Source organism: Ixodes scapularis, unplaced genomic scaffold (genome assembly GCF_016920785.2).
Source record: "Ixodes scapularis isolate PalLabHiFi unplaced genomic scaffold, ASM1692078v2 PGA_scaffold2__306_contigs__length_199485367, whole genome shotgun sequence".
NCBI lineage: Eukaryota > Metazoa > Arthropoda > Arachnida > Ixodida > Ixodidae > Ixodes > Ixodes scapularis.
The window spans coordinates 113,923,387-113,937,076 of record NW_024609857.1 but is presented as its reverse complement, the minus strand read 5'-3'; the positions used below and the strand labels follow the sequence as shown (position 1 = coordinate 113,937,076).

Below are 13,690 nucleotides of genomic sequence, written 5' to 3'. Positions count from 1 at the left end.
CTACCGCAGAAGACTCCCACATACGCAGTTTGTACCGGAGGGCCCATAATACGATATCGGACGTGCAAGAACGGTTCCCTAAAATTCTCTAATAGATAGTTTTTAGAACCGTTTTCGAACATCAGATACGGTACGATGGGCCCTCAGGTAGGAACCGCATGTATGCTACCGCAGAAGACTCCCACATGCGCAGTTTGTACCGGAGGGCCCATAATACGATATCGGACGTGCAAGAACGGTTCCCTAAAATTCTCTAATAGATAGTTTTTAGAACCGTTTTCGAACATCAGATACGGTACGATGGGCCCTCAGGTAGGAACCGCATGTATGCTACCGCAGAAGACTCCCACATACGCAGTTTGTACCGGAGGGCCCATAATACGATATCGGACGTGCAAGAACGGTTCCCTAAAATTCTCTAATAGATAGTTTTTAGAACCGTTTTCGAACATCAGACACGGTACGATGGGCCCTCAGGTAGGAACGCATGTATGCTACCGCAGAAGACTCCCACATACGCAGTTTGTACCGGAGGGCCCATAATACGATATCGGACGTGCAAGAACGGTTCCCTAAAATTCTCTAATAGATAGTTTTTAGAACCGTTTTCGAACATCAGATACGGTACCATGGGCCCTCAGGTAGGAACCGCATGTATGCTACCGCAGAAGACTCCCACATACGCAGTTTGTACCGGATGGCCCATAATACGATATCGGACGTGCAAGAACGGTTCCCTAAAATTCTCTAATAGATAGTTTTTAGAACCGTTTTCGAACATCAGATACGGTACCATGGGCCCTCAGGTAGGAACCGCATGTATGCTACCGCAGAAGACTCCCACATACGCAGTTTGTACCGGAGGGCCCATAATACGATATCGGACGTGGAAGAACGGTTCCCTAAAATTCTCTAATAGATAGTTTTTAGAACCGTTTTCGAACATCAGATACGGTACGATGGGCCCTCAGGTAGGAACCGCATGTATGCTACCGCAGAAGACTCCCACATACGCAGTTTGTACCGGAGGGCCCATAATACGATATCGGACGTGCAAGAACGGTTCCCTAAAATTCTCTAATAGATAGTTTTTAGAACCGTTTTCGAACATCAGATACGGTACGATGGGCCCTCAGGTAGGAACCGCATGTATGCTACCGCAGAAGACTCCCACATACGCAGTTTGTACCGGAGGGCCCATAATACGATACCGGACGTGCAAGAACGGTTCCCTAAAATTCTCTAATAGATAGTTTTTAGAACCGTTTTCGAACATCAGATACGGTACCATGGGCCCTCAGGTAGGAACCGCATGTATGCTACCGCAGAAGACTCCCACATACGCAGTTTGTACCGGAGGGCCCATAATACGATATCGGACGTGCAAGAACGGTTCCCTAAAATTCTCTAATAGATAGTTTTTAGAACCGTTTTCGAACATCAGACACGGTACGATGGGCCCTCAGGTACGAACCGCATGTATGCTACCGCAGAAGACTCCCACATACGCAGTTTGTACCGGAGGGCCCATAATACGATATCGGACGTACAAGAACGGTTCCCTAAAATTCTCAAATAGATAGTTTTTGAAACCGTTTTCCAACATCAGATACGGTACCATGGGCCCTCAGGTAGGAACCGCATGTATGCTACCGCAGAAGACTCCCACATACGCAGTTTGTACCGGAGGGCCCATAATACGATATCGGACGTGCAAGAACGGTTCCCTAAAATTCTCTAATAGATAGTTTTTAGAACCGTTTTCGAACATCAGACACGGTACCATGGGCCCTCAGGTAGGAACCGCATGTATGCTACCGCAGAAGACTCCCACATACGCAGTTTGCACCGGAGGGCCCATAATACGATATCGGACGTGCAAGAACGGTTCCCTAAACCTCCCTAATAGATACTTTTAGGGAACCGTTTTTGAACATGAGATACGGTACGATGGGCCCTCAGGTACGAACTGAGCATGTGCGAGTCTTCTGTTTTAGCTCATGCGCAGTTCGTACCGGAGCGCCCATCGCACCGTATTGTGGTGTCATCCTGACTGTTATCACGCTGACCTGCGCGCATGCTCGCGTTCGCTTGCCTCGTATCGAAGGTACGACGCGTGGCGATATATACGGCGTACGGAATAAACTCACGCTTCGTTAAGCTGGGAACTACGTCGTTGTCTGTTCCTTCGTCGCGCCGCAAGGCACTTGACACGTATCGGATGTGCGAAAACGGTTTCCTAAAAATCTCCAGTAGTAGTTTTAGCGAGCCGCTTTCGGAGCGCACTGTTCCACGCGTGAAATTTAACGTATTTCAGCGGATCGTAAACTGGCGCAACCATGCAAACGATGACCATGTTGATTGCATTTTACAGGCAGCGTCATCTTCTAGTAAACATATAAAACGTTCTGCAGGGTGCCAAACCGCGGCGGCCCGTAATTCCGGCGTGCGATCGACTGGTGTAAACAAGACGACCGACGTAACATTTACCGTTCGGAATTTCAAAACCTGCAAAGCTAGTTAGAGTAAAAAGTATCTCAACGACCGCGAAGGTAGGTGGTGTGTCTCTGTCATCTTGAACTTAAGTGATTGTTCACGTTGTATGCCGTCGAAGTTTGTCAGCACGCAGATCGCAAACGAATTACTAGCATGCGTAGATTACAGCATTCGTGATCGCTTACCATCGTGAGCCGTCCTCGAAATGATTTGGTTCAACCTCTCAAATGAACCAGAGAAGCATGGATGGCAAATTGCCTCCCGCTGTCCCAAGCCTAGCGCTCAGGTAGGGCGGCGGACAAACGGACCGGCATCTTTTTTATACCCGAGTCATTAACGATACGGTCTGCATTTTACATATTTCTAGAACTGTCGTGGGGTGCGTCTCTGGGAGTGAGTGAAGGTGCAGCAGCTTATTTAAGACTATACTCCGTTTCATACGTAGCATGCAACGCAGCCGTTAGTGGGCTTCACTGACGACTTCAGCAGCCCGAGTGAGAGAAACGAACAAGAGGAACCTACCGAAGCCCCCACGACTCGCGCGCGCATGCGCATTGGCGTTGCCAATGCGTTTGAGGACGAACCGTTCGTGTGGAAACGACTCGCTAAACTGCCTATGGTCTCTGTGAAGTCCAAACGCAGTCGGCGCTGTACGATCAGGTGGAGCCAATCAAGGAGCGTCAAATGTGCCTCATCATGGCGTTTGTCGTCTTTGGGGGCTGGAGATCACCCGGTCGACCAATCTCGCACAGGAAAAAGAAAACGCAGGATCGCGGCGCATTCACTAGGTGGATGGATGAATGGATGTAACGGCTGTACTTTTTATAACGGGCGGTAGCTCGCGCCACCTTGGATATAAACCAGCCAACCACTGCGCATGATTGGTTCAGTCGGTGATAGGCAGCATACAAGGGCGATGGGCGCCGTGACGATGTATGCAGTTTTTGGCGCCGCTTGATTGGCCCCGATAGATCGCGGTGTCGGCTGGGGTCGGACTTTAAAAGGTTGCGGTCAGGTCGTCAATTCGTGTGCGGCGTTTGTAACGTTCTCAAATCACGAAATTCCGTTACTTGCGACGAAGCGTTGCAGGTCGTGGGTCTTGGTTCTCCCGGGTACTCTGTAAGACGGCTTCAGGACGACAAAAGCTTTTGCCACATCGCCATATTCCGGGTGTGGAACGTCGATCACGGCTGCTTCCTCGACAGCCTCGTGAGACAACAGAACGGCTTCGATTTCCGACTGGGCAACTTGCCATGCCATGCAGTGAAAGAATTGCTTAATACGTTCTACGACGTAGAATCTTCCAGTTTCGTCGTAATAGACGATGTCTCCTGCAAATCAAATGGCAGCCGTTAGCCCCCGACGCGCTTTGTTTATTCAAACAGTTATATCTACATAGGTTGACTAATGTTCTTTTGTTAATAATTTAGCGACACGGAAAACCAAAAAAAAAATAGGGGTGTGGAACGAAGAAAAGGTGCCTAAATAGGTCAATTGCCTCTAAAGATATGTTGGTCTTTCAAAGAGCAATCCACCAGTCGAGACAGCCGTTCTGACAGTCTTGGTGAATCGGGACCACGACAGGACGACGCGGACAGCGTGATGCACGTGCGTTCTTGGACCGGAACAGGGCGGGGGGCAGTGGCGGATCCAAGGGGGGGGGGGGGGCGGTGGGGGCGATCGCCCCCCCCCCCCCCCCGGGGCTTTTCGTGAGCTCGAAGAAAAAACGTAAGCAATCGACGCGAGGGACAAAGGATTAAAACAGCGGTGGGTGGACGCGCCTGCTGGGCGCTTCCAAAGTGAGGTTTATCTCCGTCAAAGTCACGGTACGTCTTCCCGACAGGGACGGCGCCAGGAGTTTCGAAGTGGAGAGACAGTGGGGAGGCGCACCAAATATCAGGGTCCTCGACCGAAGGCACACTTCCAAACAAGGCCATGCACGTCGAGCACGGGGGGGAAATACCTTCAACATATCTAGTCCCATGGTAATAAAACCCGGGACTCAGGAACACAGAAGGGGACGAACACAACACAACGTGTTGTGTTCGTCCCCTTCTGTGTCCCTGAGTCTCGGGTTTTATTACCATGAAGCATCACCAGCTCGCTTGTTTTTTAAGTATTATTTCAGATATCTAGTCCCCTTTCTCTCTCTCTCTCTGTCTCCCTCTCTTTCTTTGAAGGTTGTCTGCGAAAAATTTGTGCCCTGAAAGCTCCCAAACGCAGACGCCAAGCAGCCTTCCTTAAGGGTACGATCCTATACTCAGCGGATTAACCTTCCTCTCTAGCGGCCTCCTTTTCATCACTTTTCGTTTGATGGTTTCTTCGTGGTTCTGGGCTTGTCTTTTGGCATGTCTTTCTTGGCTTGCTTTGAGATGATGTCGCCCACGGGCTCACTAAAGGTGTGTGCTCATTGCCAAGGGAAGTGCGGAGGGGACGTACCAGGAGGAGACGTTCCAGGAAAGGGGGGGGGGGATGCAGCTTGTACAACTAGGTGACCAATTGCTTTTCTTCTCAACTAAGAGAGGAAGCAAATGCTCTGGGTACAGTGCAGTCTGGGTCTGAGCTTCCCCTGAAGACGCTCCGGACTTCCCCACGACCTTGGCTTAAACATAGCCCGCTTTCGTCCTCGCCTTCATCCCTCACTGAGGATCAGCGCCGCAGCGCGGAATACAGAAAGAAGCCGACGAGTGCCAGAAGGGGGAGGTGTTTCCTCTAATGGGCTTCATACTGCCTGCGGTACGACTTCTCGTGGCGGGAAGCTAATAAAAGAAAGATAAACGGTACGAGCACTCTAAAGGCTGGAGGCTGCTTACACGGGGTCCTCAAGCCGACGCCATAGGCACTTATCTGTATACAATGCTTTTTCAACTTAGGATGGCGGGACATATTTTAGGAAAGGCGCCCGCTACCCCTTGTCTCCCCTTGGCGCCGTCTTTACTTTTCGAGTTAAACGCGGCTTCTGTGGATTGACGGCAGAGCTTTCGCGCGGCTTTGCAGGAGCGAATATGTGTGTGTCGAACGGAACAGAGGCGGGGCTTGCTGGTTTGCAACTGCGGCTTCGAATTCCCTAACTAGGGACTTGGGGAAAACGAGCCCTTTCAAAGATGCGACTATACAAAAATTAAAGAGTCAGTGCCTGTGCCCGTTGGAGTGAACACCGACTCCCAAAAATCCATGCTGCAGTCGTGATCGGCCTTTAGCCCAGTTGAGATTCGCCGACCGGACAACCGCTCTGCCCCATTATAACTCTGCACTTGTCCTCTCGATCGCGACGAATGAGCTAACTACCCAGAAACAAGTAAGTGTTCCTTTCATACAGAAAATATCCAGACGAAGTGCAGTTGAATATAATTTGGAAGGATCCACCTAAGTTTTAAAGTTATAGTTGCCGAACTGCAACATGCTTTCAAAAATATTCAACAATTATTCGCTTTCGTTCTCTCGAGTTGCATCCAGAATCAGAACACGTGAAAACACGAGTTTGGGTTGGCAATGCCGCATGTGCTGCGCTCTGGACATTCCAAATACACGGCGAACAACCGGCGAACTTGCCTGGCAGCGTTCGTTTCGCTCGCTGCGTCAACAGTATTTTGACGCCGCGAGCAGCGTCGAAGCCGCCAGGCCATTTTTGTCGCTTGTTTGCAACGTACTCGCTCCATTGAAGCAATCGGCGACAATAAAAAGTATGTTTTAAAACCAGGTTTTGCATTTTGGCACTGAATATAAGGTTTTAACTACTATGCCAAGCGTAATCTCAAAGAGCAGCCGAGTTTTACATTAAAACGTTTTTCGCATTGTCATTAGCTGCATGAGCTTCCTCCGTATAGTTGGCAAAGCTTGGCTCTCCGTACATGCTCTGCGGGTGTAATGAGAATATATAAATATTCAAGCAAAAGGAGCCCAAAAGTTGTAGCCCCGCCGGGGATATCTGAGCCATCAAGTTACACTCTCTGCAATTGTCACAGCCGCTATAGCACCGAACATTCATCCCCAGTAGTTAAACTTCTTTTTCTCTTTCTAGCGCGCTGCCACGCGAATGGAGTAATCCCGTTTCCTATGAACTACAAAATTCCTTGCGTTATGGTGTTCAGAAAGGATAGTGCCACCACAATTTTCTAGATATTTATCTCTAGCGTGGTCACCCGAAAGGTTTTAATTCAAAGAGTTCATCCCCGACAGGTCAACCGATACAAAAGCTCTCAAGATCCATATTATGTTATCAGAGTTTAGTAAAAACGATAACTCCACAAAAAATATAAACACTCCCGCCCCCCCCCCCCCCCCGCCGTTTTACACTGAGGAACCGCCCCCCCTAAAATGTAGGTCTGGATCCGCTATGGCGGGGGGGGGGGGGGGGGTGGAGGGGAGGTGAGGAAGGAGGAAGAAAGGGAGGGAGGAAGTTTTCTAACCGGTAAAAGATCCGGAAATCTATTGGTTTGTTAGAGCGTTATGGCTCGCGGGAATGTGAACGGTGGTTACGTGATTTTACTTGTATGTACATTTTCTATATAATTATCGCTTTCTTAGTTACGCCTTCTATCTGCGTCTTGGATGACTCGCGAAAAGCGCTTCTAGTCGCCACCTTGTGGAGTCGGTGCTCGCGGAAGAAGGGAATGCTTATACTTGTTGCACCTGCATCTTAGCAGCACGAAGCGAAAAGGCGTCGTCTACGTGCAAGGGAAACAACTATTGTTCCACGCCAAGAAAAAAAAGAAAAAAAAAAAAGCTATTTTGGATGCTCGAGCAACCTTCTTCAAGTACCGCTTGTTGAAAATACTGTTTTTTTTTAGGGCTGGTTGTGGAGGCTCAAAGTTGGTTTCTCGTTGATATACTGGGACGAGACGTTAATGCTCGAATATCATTTGAGACCAAATAAGGTGAACTTGATTGTAAAAAAATGTCCAGTATTCAATGCGGTACCTGTTCGCAGCCATCCCTCCGGAGTGATCACTTCAGCAGTCGCGTCTGGGTTGTTGTAGTATGCTCTCATACTTGTGGGTGATTTAACCCAGAGCTCTCCGTGTTCCTTAGGCCCAAGAACTTTTTCAGTGTCTATATCAACAACCTGTTTTTTTTTTTAATTTAAAGCGACGATAAGTTTATAAAAATAAAACAATATCTCGAGTATATTTATTAGTTCTTTACATTTCTGGTGAAAAAGTGGTATGAATGTGTTCATTAAACATGTCAGAACCTATAAGATTGCATAAGAACTTCGCGATGAACTAACCTTTCTAGAAATTACAAGAACTTCGAAAAAGTAAAGTCAAAAGCTGAAGTGCACTTAGACGGTCAGGTTTTTCTGTGGCGATCGCAGAATCAGGAAACGCTTAGGCCCTTGCAGACCATTCGTCAGTCTTCCAGGCCTGAAATGTTTCCTGATCCTGTGTTCGCTACAGAAGATACTAACCATCTAGGGGCAATATCGTTTTGATAATATAAGAACCAATCGATGCCTGATACGATTTACTAAAGTTCTGATACGTTTGTTAGGCAAATCATGGTATATTTTTTATTATTTATGTTTAATAGGGATTCACCTACCTTCATTTGCACGTCTGGAGCAGGAAAACCGATTGTCTTATGTTCCATTGTGTCGCGTGGCATCCAGGAGATCACATTCGAGAGTTCCGTCGTCCCGTACATGCTCCTGAAGCTTTTTATGCAGAACGCTGAAAGCATCGTTTCTAGGGCATTTTCTGTTACGCGAACGGCGACGACTACTACGTTCCTTACGCTGGAAAGGCGTATTCCGCTCTTGACCACGTGCCTGGCAAGCAGGTGTAGGGCTGTGGTGCTAGCAAAAAGCGTCGTGATCTGCAGGCAAAAAACAAAAGAACAAAAAAAGCTATAATCATAGTGATAAATGCATTGTTGTAGTTGAAACGTGTATGTAAATTTTTCCGTCGCCGTTCCATCACTGTTGCTCTGACAAAGTCCTTTTACTCTATTACGTGCTTCTGCACCCTAAAATGTCCAACCCTGACATATGGCTTTGTTTTCGACTTTTCCCAAGCGTTCGACCGCGTGTCGCATCGCCTTCCGAAATCTGAACTTTCCCCACTCCGCATCGACCACCTAACCCTTTCCTGGATTCAGAACTTCCTTTCCCTCAGAGAGCAGGCTACCGTAGCCGGTAGTTCACTTCTGAGCTTTTAGGTGTAACCTCTGGGGTTCCACAAGGTATTGCCCTTGGCCCCCTTTTATTTCTAATCTACATTAGCAACTTCCCACAGTCACTAACATAGGGTGTGCATCTATATGCTAACAAGCGTGTGCTATTCAAAAATCTTAACGGTCCTGATGATCATCTGCGTCTTCAAAGCGATGTTTACCAAGTAGTACGCTCGTGCTATAAATTGCTAATGGCCCTTATCACTGCTAAAATACAAACTTGTTTCATTCACCGGTAAACGATCGAACTGAAACTTCACATATTCACTTAAGGATTCGCCCATCGCCGCTGTTTCTGCTTCCTACCTCGGTGTTGAACTGACCTGGAATTTTTCTTGGGTTCCCCATATTGATAGGATTGCCGCTAAATCCTCCCGTACACTAGGTTATTTGAAGCGAAACCGGAAATCTGGTCCCCTCACCTTTGTAAATTATCTTACGAAACAAATGTCCACCAGAAATTAGAATATGTGTCGCCATCTGGTCTCCTCACCAAACTTTTTTTATTAATCAAATCAAATATATTTAAAACAGAGCTGCTTGTTTCATTTCATCATTATACTCGCGTTTCGACAGCTTATTATTAATAAAACAAAATTATTTGATTTCCTTGCCGGAAACGCACCGTACAATTTCTTTTCTATGCTTAATCCACAGATTATGCTATAGCCCGGTGGAACTTACTGCTGTCTTCTAGAACAAATTAATAGAAATCACGAAACTTTAACACTAATAGCTTCAAGCGTATTTTTGGGACAACATTAACATTCAACAATTCTGTGATCTGTGATCTATACTTATATCTGTGATACTGTACTGATGTTAATATAATGAAGTGCGGTATGTGTCGTAATTTATTCTTCATGTTTTTACCCAACCCTATTGCCCCTCTTACTTAATGCCAAAAGGCCTTCGAGATATTTTGAGTAAATAAATAAATAAGCTATATTGTTGCGAACTCAGAAATGCGCGATATATGGCCGTGCAAAAACTGAGAAGGCTGTACCTCAATTTCTCTTTGTTGCTCCTAGTTACTGAGACACGCAGGGGTTAGCAATGTGGAATTTCACAAGCCATTTAAGTGGTGGAGAGATAACTAAAAAGAGCAGATTGCTCTTACACTTGGGTTTAATTTCTGTCTCGTCCTTGCGGTGTCCCTCACAGTGTATCAAAAGCGGTCCGTACTTGACAGCACGGTGTAGTTATTTATTTAAAATGGCCGCGGTTGTTCCGGAATAAAATTCATAATGACCGAAATGGACAAATAAATTCGCCCTCGTATCTTCTCCTGTCGTTGTTTGTTGAAGCAAGGTTTCATTCAAGATGCCTTTGTCACTGCAACAATGATTTTACTCGAAACGCTCTGCTATCCAAATTCGTTGGAGAGGTTAGAAAGAGCTATATGTTGACAATGAAAAAGTTGCTAATTCTGCAATGAAGGTTTTTATCACATACGACCCAAGGGCTGCATGCGGGACGTGCCGCAATCGGTTTGTTTCAGGGCTAGGGTCGCTGATTGATTTGGGTCTCCAAACAGAACTTTCAAAGGGAAATCTTAAAGCTTGTTCATACTATGCTTAGGGCCAGTTAAGCGGCTTGGGTAGGTTTTATTCCTTAGCCCCTATCATGCTTACGTGGTGAATAAAGCTATTAATATTATTATCGTCAATAACTTCCGATCGTTTGAGCAAACCCTGCCCATTAAGAGGGTTGCTCAGTGGCATACTCGCCCAACATAAAATCTCGTTCCGCAACTTTAGCTCTCCAGCGTCCAAGCTTGACCGAGCCGTTTATTCTGCATTCAAACTATGTGCGGATGAAACAGAAAGTGCCAGGACCATAAGAGCTAGTTGTTGTCGTGTTCAGAAATCATTAAAAAAGTGTACAGCGAGGACGGAAACAAGGTACTCAACGCTGCAACTTTTTGCTTTTGATAGAGCCCATTCGTTTACTTAATACATTTCCTTATAGCCGTGCGGAAAAGCAAACAAGAAAACGACAACCAGGTGTGTATTAGATTTAAAACTTGAGGAAGAATACAGACGATTTTGTGATATTACATGCCTGCATGAATATCACGCTCAGAATACCGGCGCAGGCCTTTCTTTAAGTAGACATGTAACGTGTCTTTTTTCATGAATTGATGGTGAGTTCCTCACAATGATGAAATCGCCTCTGAAATCTCTGTACACGATGTTTATTAATAAACAGTTTAAGCGTACTTGAAAAAAAAATGCGATAACAAGAGACCGCGTGAAGGATGGCACCATTACTTAAAAAAACGCTGCTGATTTTTAGCAGTTTTATCAGTCTGTTTACATTTTATTGTTTGTTTCAACTTATCTAACATCTTTGGTGCTAGTGGGAAGGGCACAAAAAATAATTCGGAGGTGCTCAATGGGCGCGATCAACGAACACGTTTTCAATATTAGCATTCATGTTTTCCTTATTTTTTCTTTTGTTTCGGGAGAAGAACGGATATTTTAATGTATAGTGAACACTTTATCAGCATGTCCGGGCCCTTCACACATGATTACACATTTTCCAGTAAAAGGCGAAAAAATAACACACAAAATAAATCTTTTTCAACACTCATGAGGGTATTGAAAAATACCGTGAAGTGGTATAAAGGTTACCGTTTTCAAATGTAAAGCTAAGACCTTCATTTTCGCTCAACTAAAGTTTAGAAGCATTTCTAGCAAGTACTTAGATACTGGATCTTGACAAATACATATTTTATATCCATCGAATGTCGCTCGGAACAGCCGAAAATGGACTGGAACTTTCCGGAAGAGCACGGATCGGTAAAAGGAAGGACGTGGCCGAGCGGGTTTGAACTTCGTTTGTCCGCGTGGCAGTTGCGTGCGTTGCCAATTCGCACGCAGCAATATTAACAGATACTACAATATTCAGTTTTTTGTTTTTCCAGAATAGACGGACTGTATTACCTTGTGTCTTCGCACGACGTCCACCGTCTCGTCAAAGCTTGTTCCTTCGGGAATGATGACGCACGTGGCGCCGGAGCAGACAACTCTCATGAGCATTCGGAATCCAACCGTCTGTGCGACAGCGAACAGCGCTCCAACGGTTTCCGTCTCGTCAAACATCATGTTGAGTCTGAATGAAATCGGAGCGATTCAGCAGGTTCACACTGGTGGGGAGCTCTGAACGGCAACATTGAAATACAAAACGCTAACAGTATGGCAAATCGCCACTTATAAAAAAAAAAGAAATCGAAATTCAGGGTTCTCGCTTTGCATTATGGATTGTAACATATCTTGGTGAATCTGCCTTCCAGCTAAAAATAAGCATGACGTACATAGTGCACTACTGAGCATCCGTGCAAGTTGTACGTTTAGGGCAGGGGTCTCAAACACGCGGCCCGCGGGCCGCATGCGGCCCGCGACTTTGACTAACTTTGACTTTTGTTTAAATGTGTGCGCCCTAAACATTTATGATCACAATGATTTTTTTTTTGTGAATGTGTTATTGCAATGTTTTGTGAAGTTTACTTTTCTTCCCGCCTTTTTTTTGTTTTTTTGTTTTTATCTACTGTGAATACTTTAGCACGATGCTGCTTAGCTGCCAATATTAAGGGTCTGTGGACTCGTCAAGCTGCAATGCTGTAGCTTTTTTCCACAGCTCCTTCATCTTTGTACAAGGTGAAAAATAAACTGATTTGATTTGATTTGACTTGCTGAGAAACGGCACGCAGGCAACCGGCTGCGAGTCCCGGTTTCCATATCTCGAGCGCTAGAAATGACATGTGTCATAGTGATCTCATCTCGTCGATTCAATTTCGCTCGGAAGGTATATAGCTCTGCTCTTTTCACGCATGCACATATTTTATAATGCTCTGTGTTTATTTGCCCTTTGTTTCGCTTTAATTCTTGCTTCCCAGCTTTTAGTAATGTACAACAATTCCGGTACTAGCCTGCAACCTCGACCTATTCGTTGAATAATGCATGTCGGCTGCGCAAACTCTCCCTTAGCAGGAGCAATTGCCAAAGATAAAGCTATGAGCTCGGTATTCTCACCTTCAAAAAAATATCCCAATTAAAAGTATTTGTTGAAAGTGTTATAATAAAAATTGTGAGGAATTGAATAACTTCCAAAATTAAATGATTCTTGTTTTTTTGTTTTGTTTTTAAGACATGTTGAACTGGGACGACAGATTGCTTGCTCTCTTGTTGTATTAAAAATGCCAGCACGTTGGCGGGGCAGTGTAATTTTAATTTCTGTTATCACATCACGTCAGGGCCCAAAGTAGTCATATAAACAAATCCAATTTAAAAATGTCACTGGCAAAACCGTGAGTTTACAGAAAGCATAGGGCACCAGGTCTCTTCCTATTAAAATCTTCTTAACCCCCCCTCCCCCCCCCCCCCCCCTTCTTACGTTGGCCCCCGGTCTTTCCGGTGTGGGCTTTCCGGCCCCCACACTCGAATGAGTTTGAGACCACTGGTTTAGGGACTCGAAAAAGGAACGTATGCCGGGGTACATTTGCAGGGTGTTTCTGCGAAAATTTATAAAAATATGCTTTTCAAGAGTTAAAAAAAAACTTGCAGGAACAAGTTATTAGTCATGGCGGACATCAAGAATTGCGAAAAAGCATACTGATCAGCGAGGTAATTAGCTAAAGCTTATTAGTATTTTTTTTGTGTGTGTGAAATTAAATATATGGTTCCACTGAGAAACTTGCTAAGCATCATTGTAAACACCTAAATTAGTGCTGTTTAGAAAGATATAACGCAGGGGGAGTATTTTCCGGCATTCAGAAAGAACACTTAGTTCGGGTGCGTTTCATGGTTTCGGTATCTTATTGGAGGGCATCCTTGAGCCCGCGGTCCTGCGGCGCGAAGCCACCGCTTGGCCTCCCTTGTAGGATGGACGGAAGTATATGGCGCAAGTGTGTTGCGCGCAGTGCCGGCGCTACATAACGCGGGGCCCAGGGCAAGAAAGTAAAAAAAAAAAAATGTCAACAAAAGTTTAAAAAGCAAAATCTGAAATTTAAAACTAA

The 13,690-nt window shown here is 45.6% G+C and overlaps 1 protein-coding gene across 1 annotated transcript; it reads right to left on the bottom strand.

Moving 5' to 3' along the window:
- Positions 1-3,549: 3,549 nt before the first annotated feature.
- On the bottom strand, positions 3,550-8,178 carry LOC8037026 (4-coumarate--CoA ligase-like 2). Its single transcript, XM_040206290.1, has 3 exons — positions 8,041-8,178; positions 7,417-7,561; positions 3,550-3,827 (listed from the first exon to the last, which is right to left on the bottom strand). The coding sequence occupies exons 1-3, from the start codon at positions 8,176-8,178 to the stop codon at positions 3,550-3,552; spliced, it is 561 nt and encodes a 186-aa protein (XP_040062224.1).
- Between the last annotated feature and the right edge of the window lie 5,512 nt (positions 8,179-13,690).

Excerpts from the sequence above, each read along its gene's own strand:
- LOC8037026 (XM_040206290.1), bottom strand. The coding sequence starts at position 8,178 with ATGCTTTCAGCGTTCTGCATAAAAAGCTTCAGGAGCATGTACGGGACG. Across the intron at positions 7,562-8,040 it reads CTCCAGACGTGCAAATGAAG|GTTGTTGATATAGACACTGA; the intron begins GTAGGTGAATCC and ends AAAAAAAAACAG. Across the intron at positions 3,828-7,416 it reads GGAGGGATGGCTGCGAACAG|GAGACATCGTCTATTACGAC; the intron begins GTACCGCATTGA and ends TTTGATTTGCAG.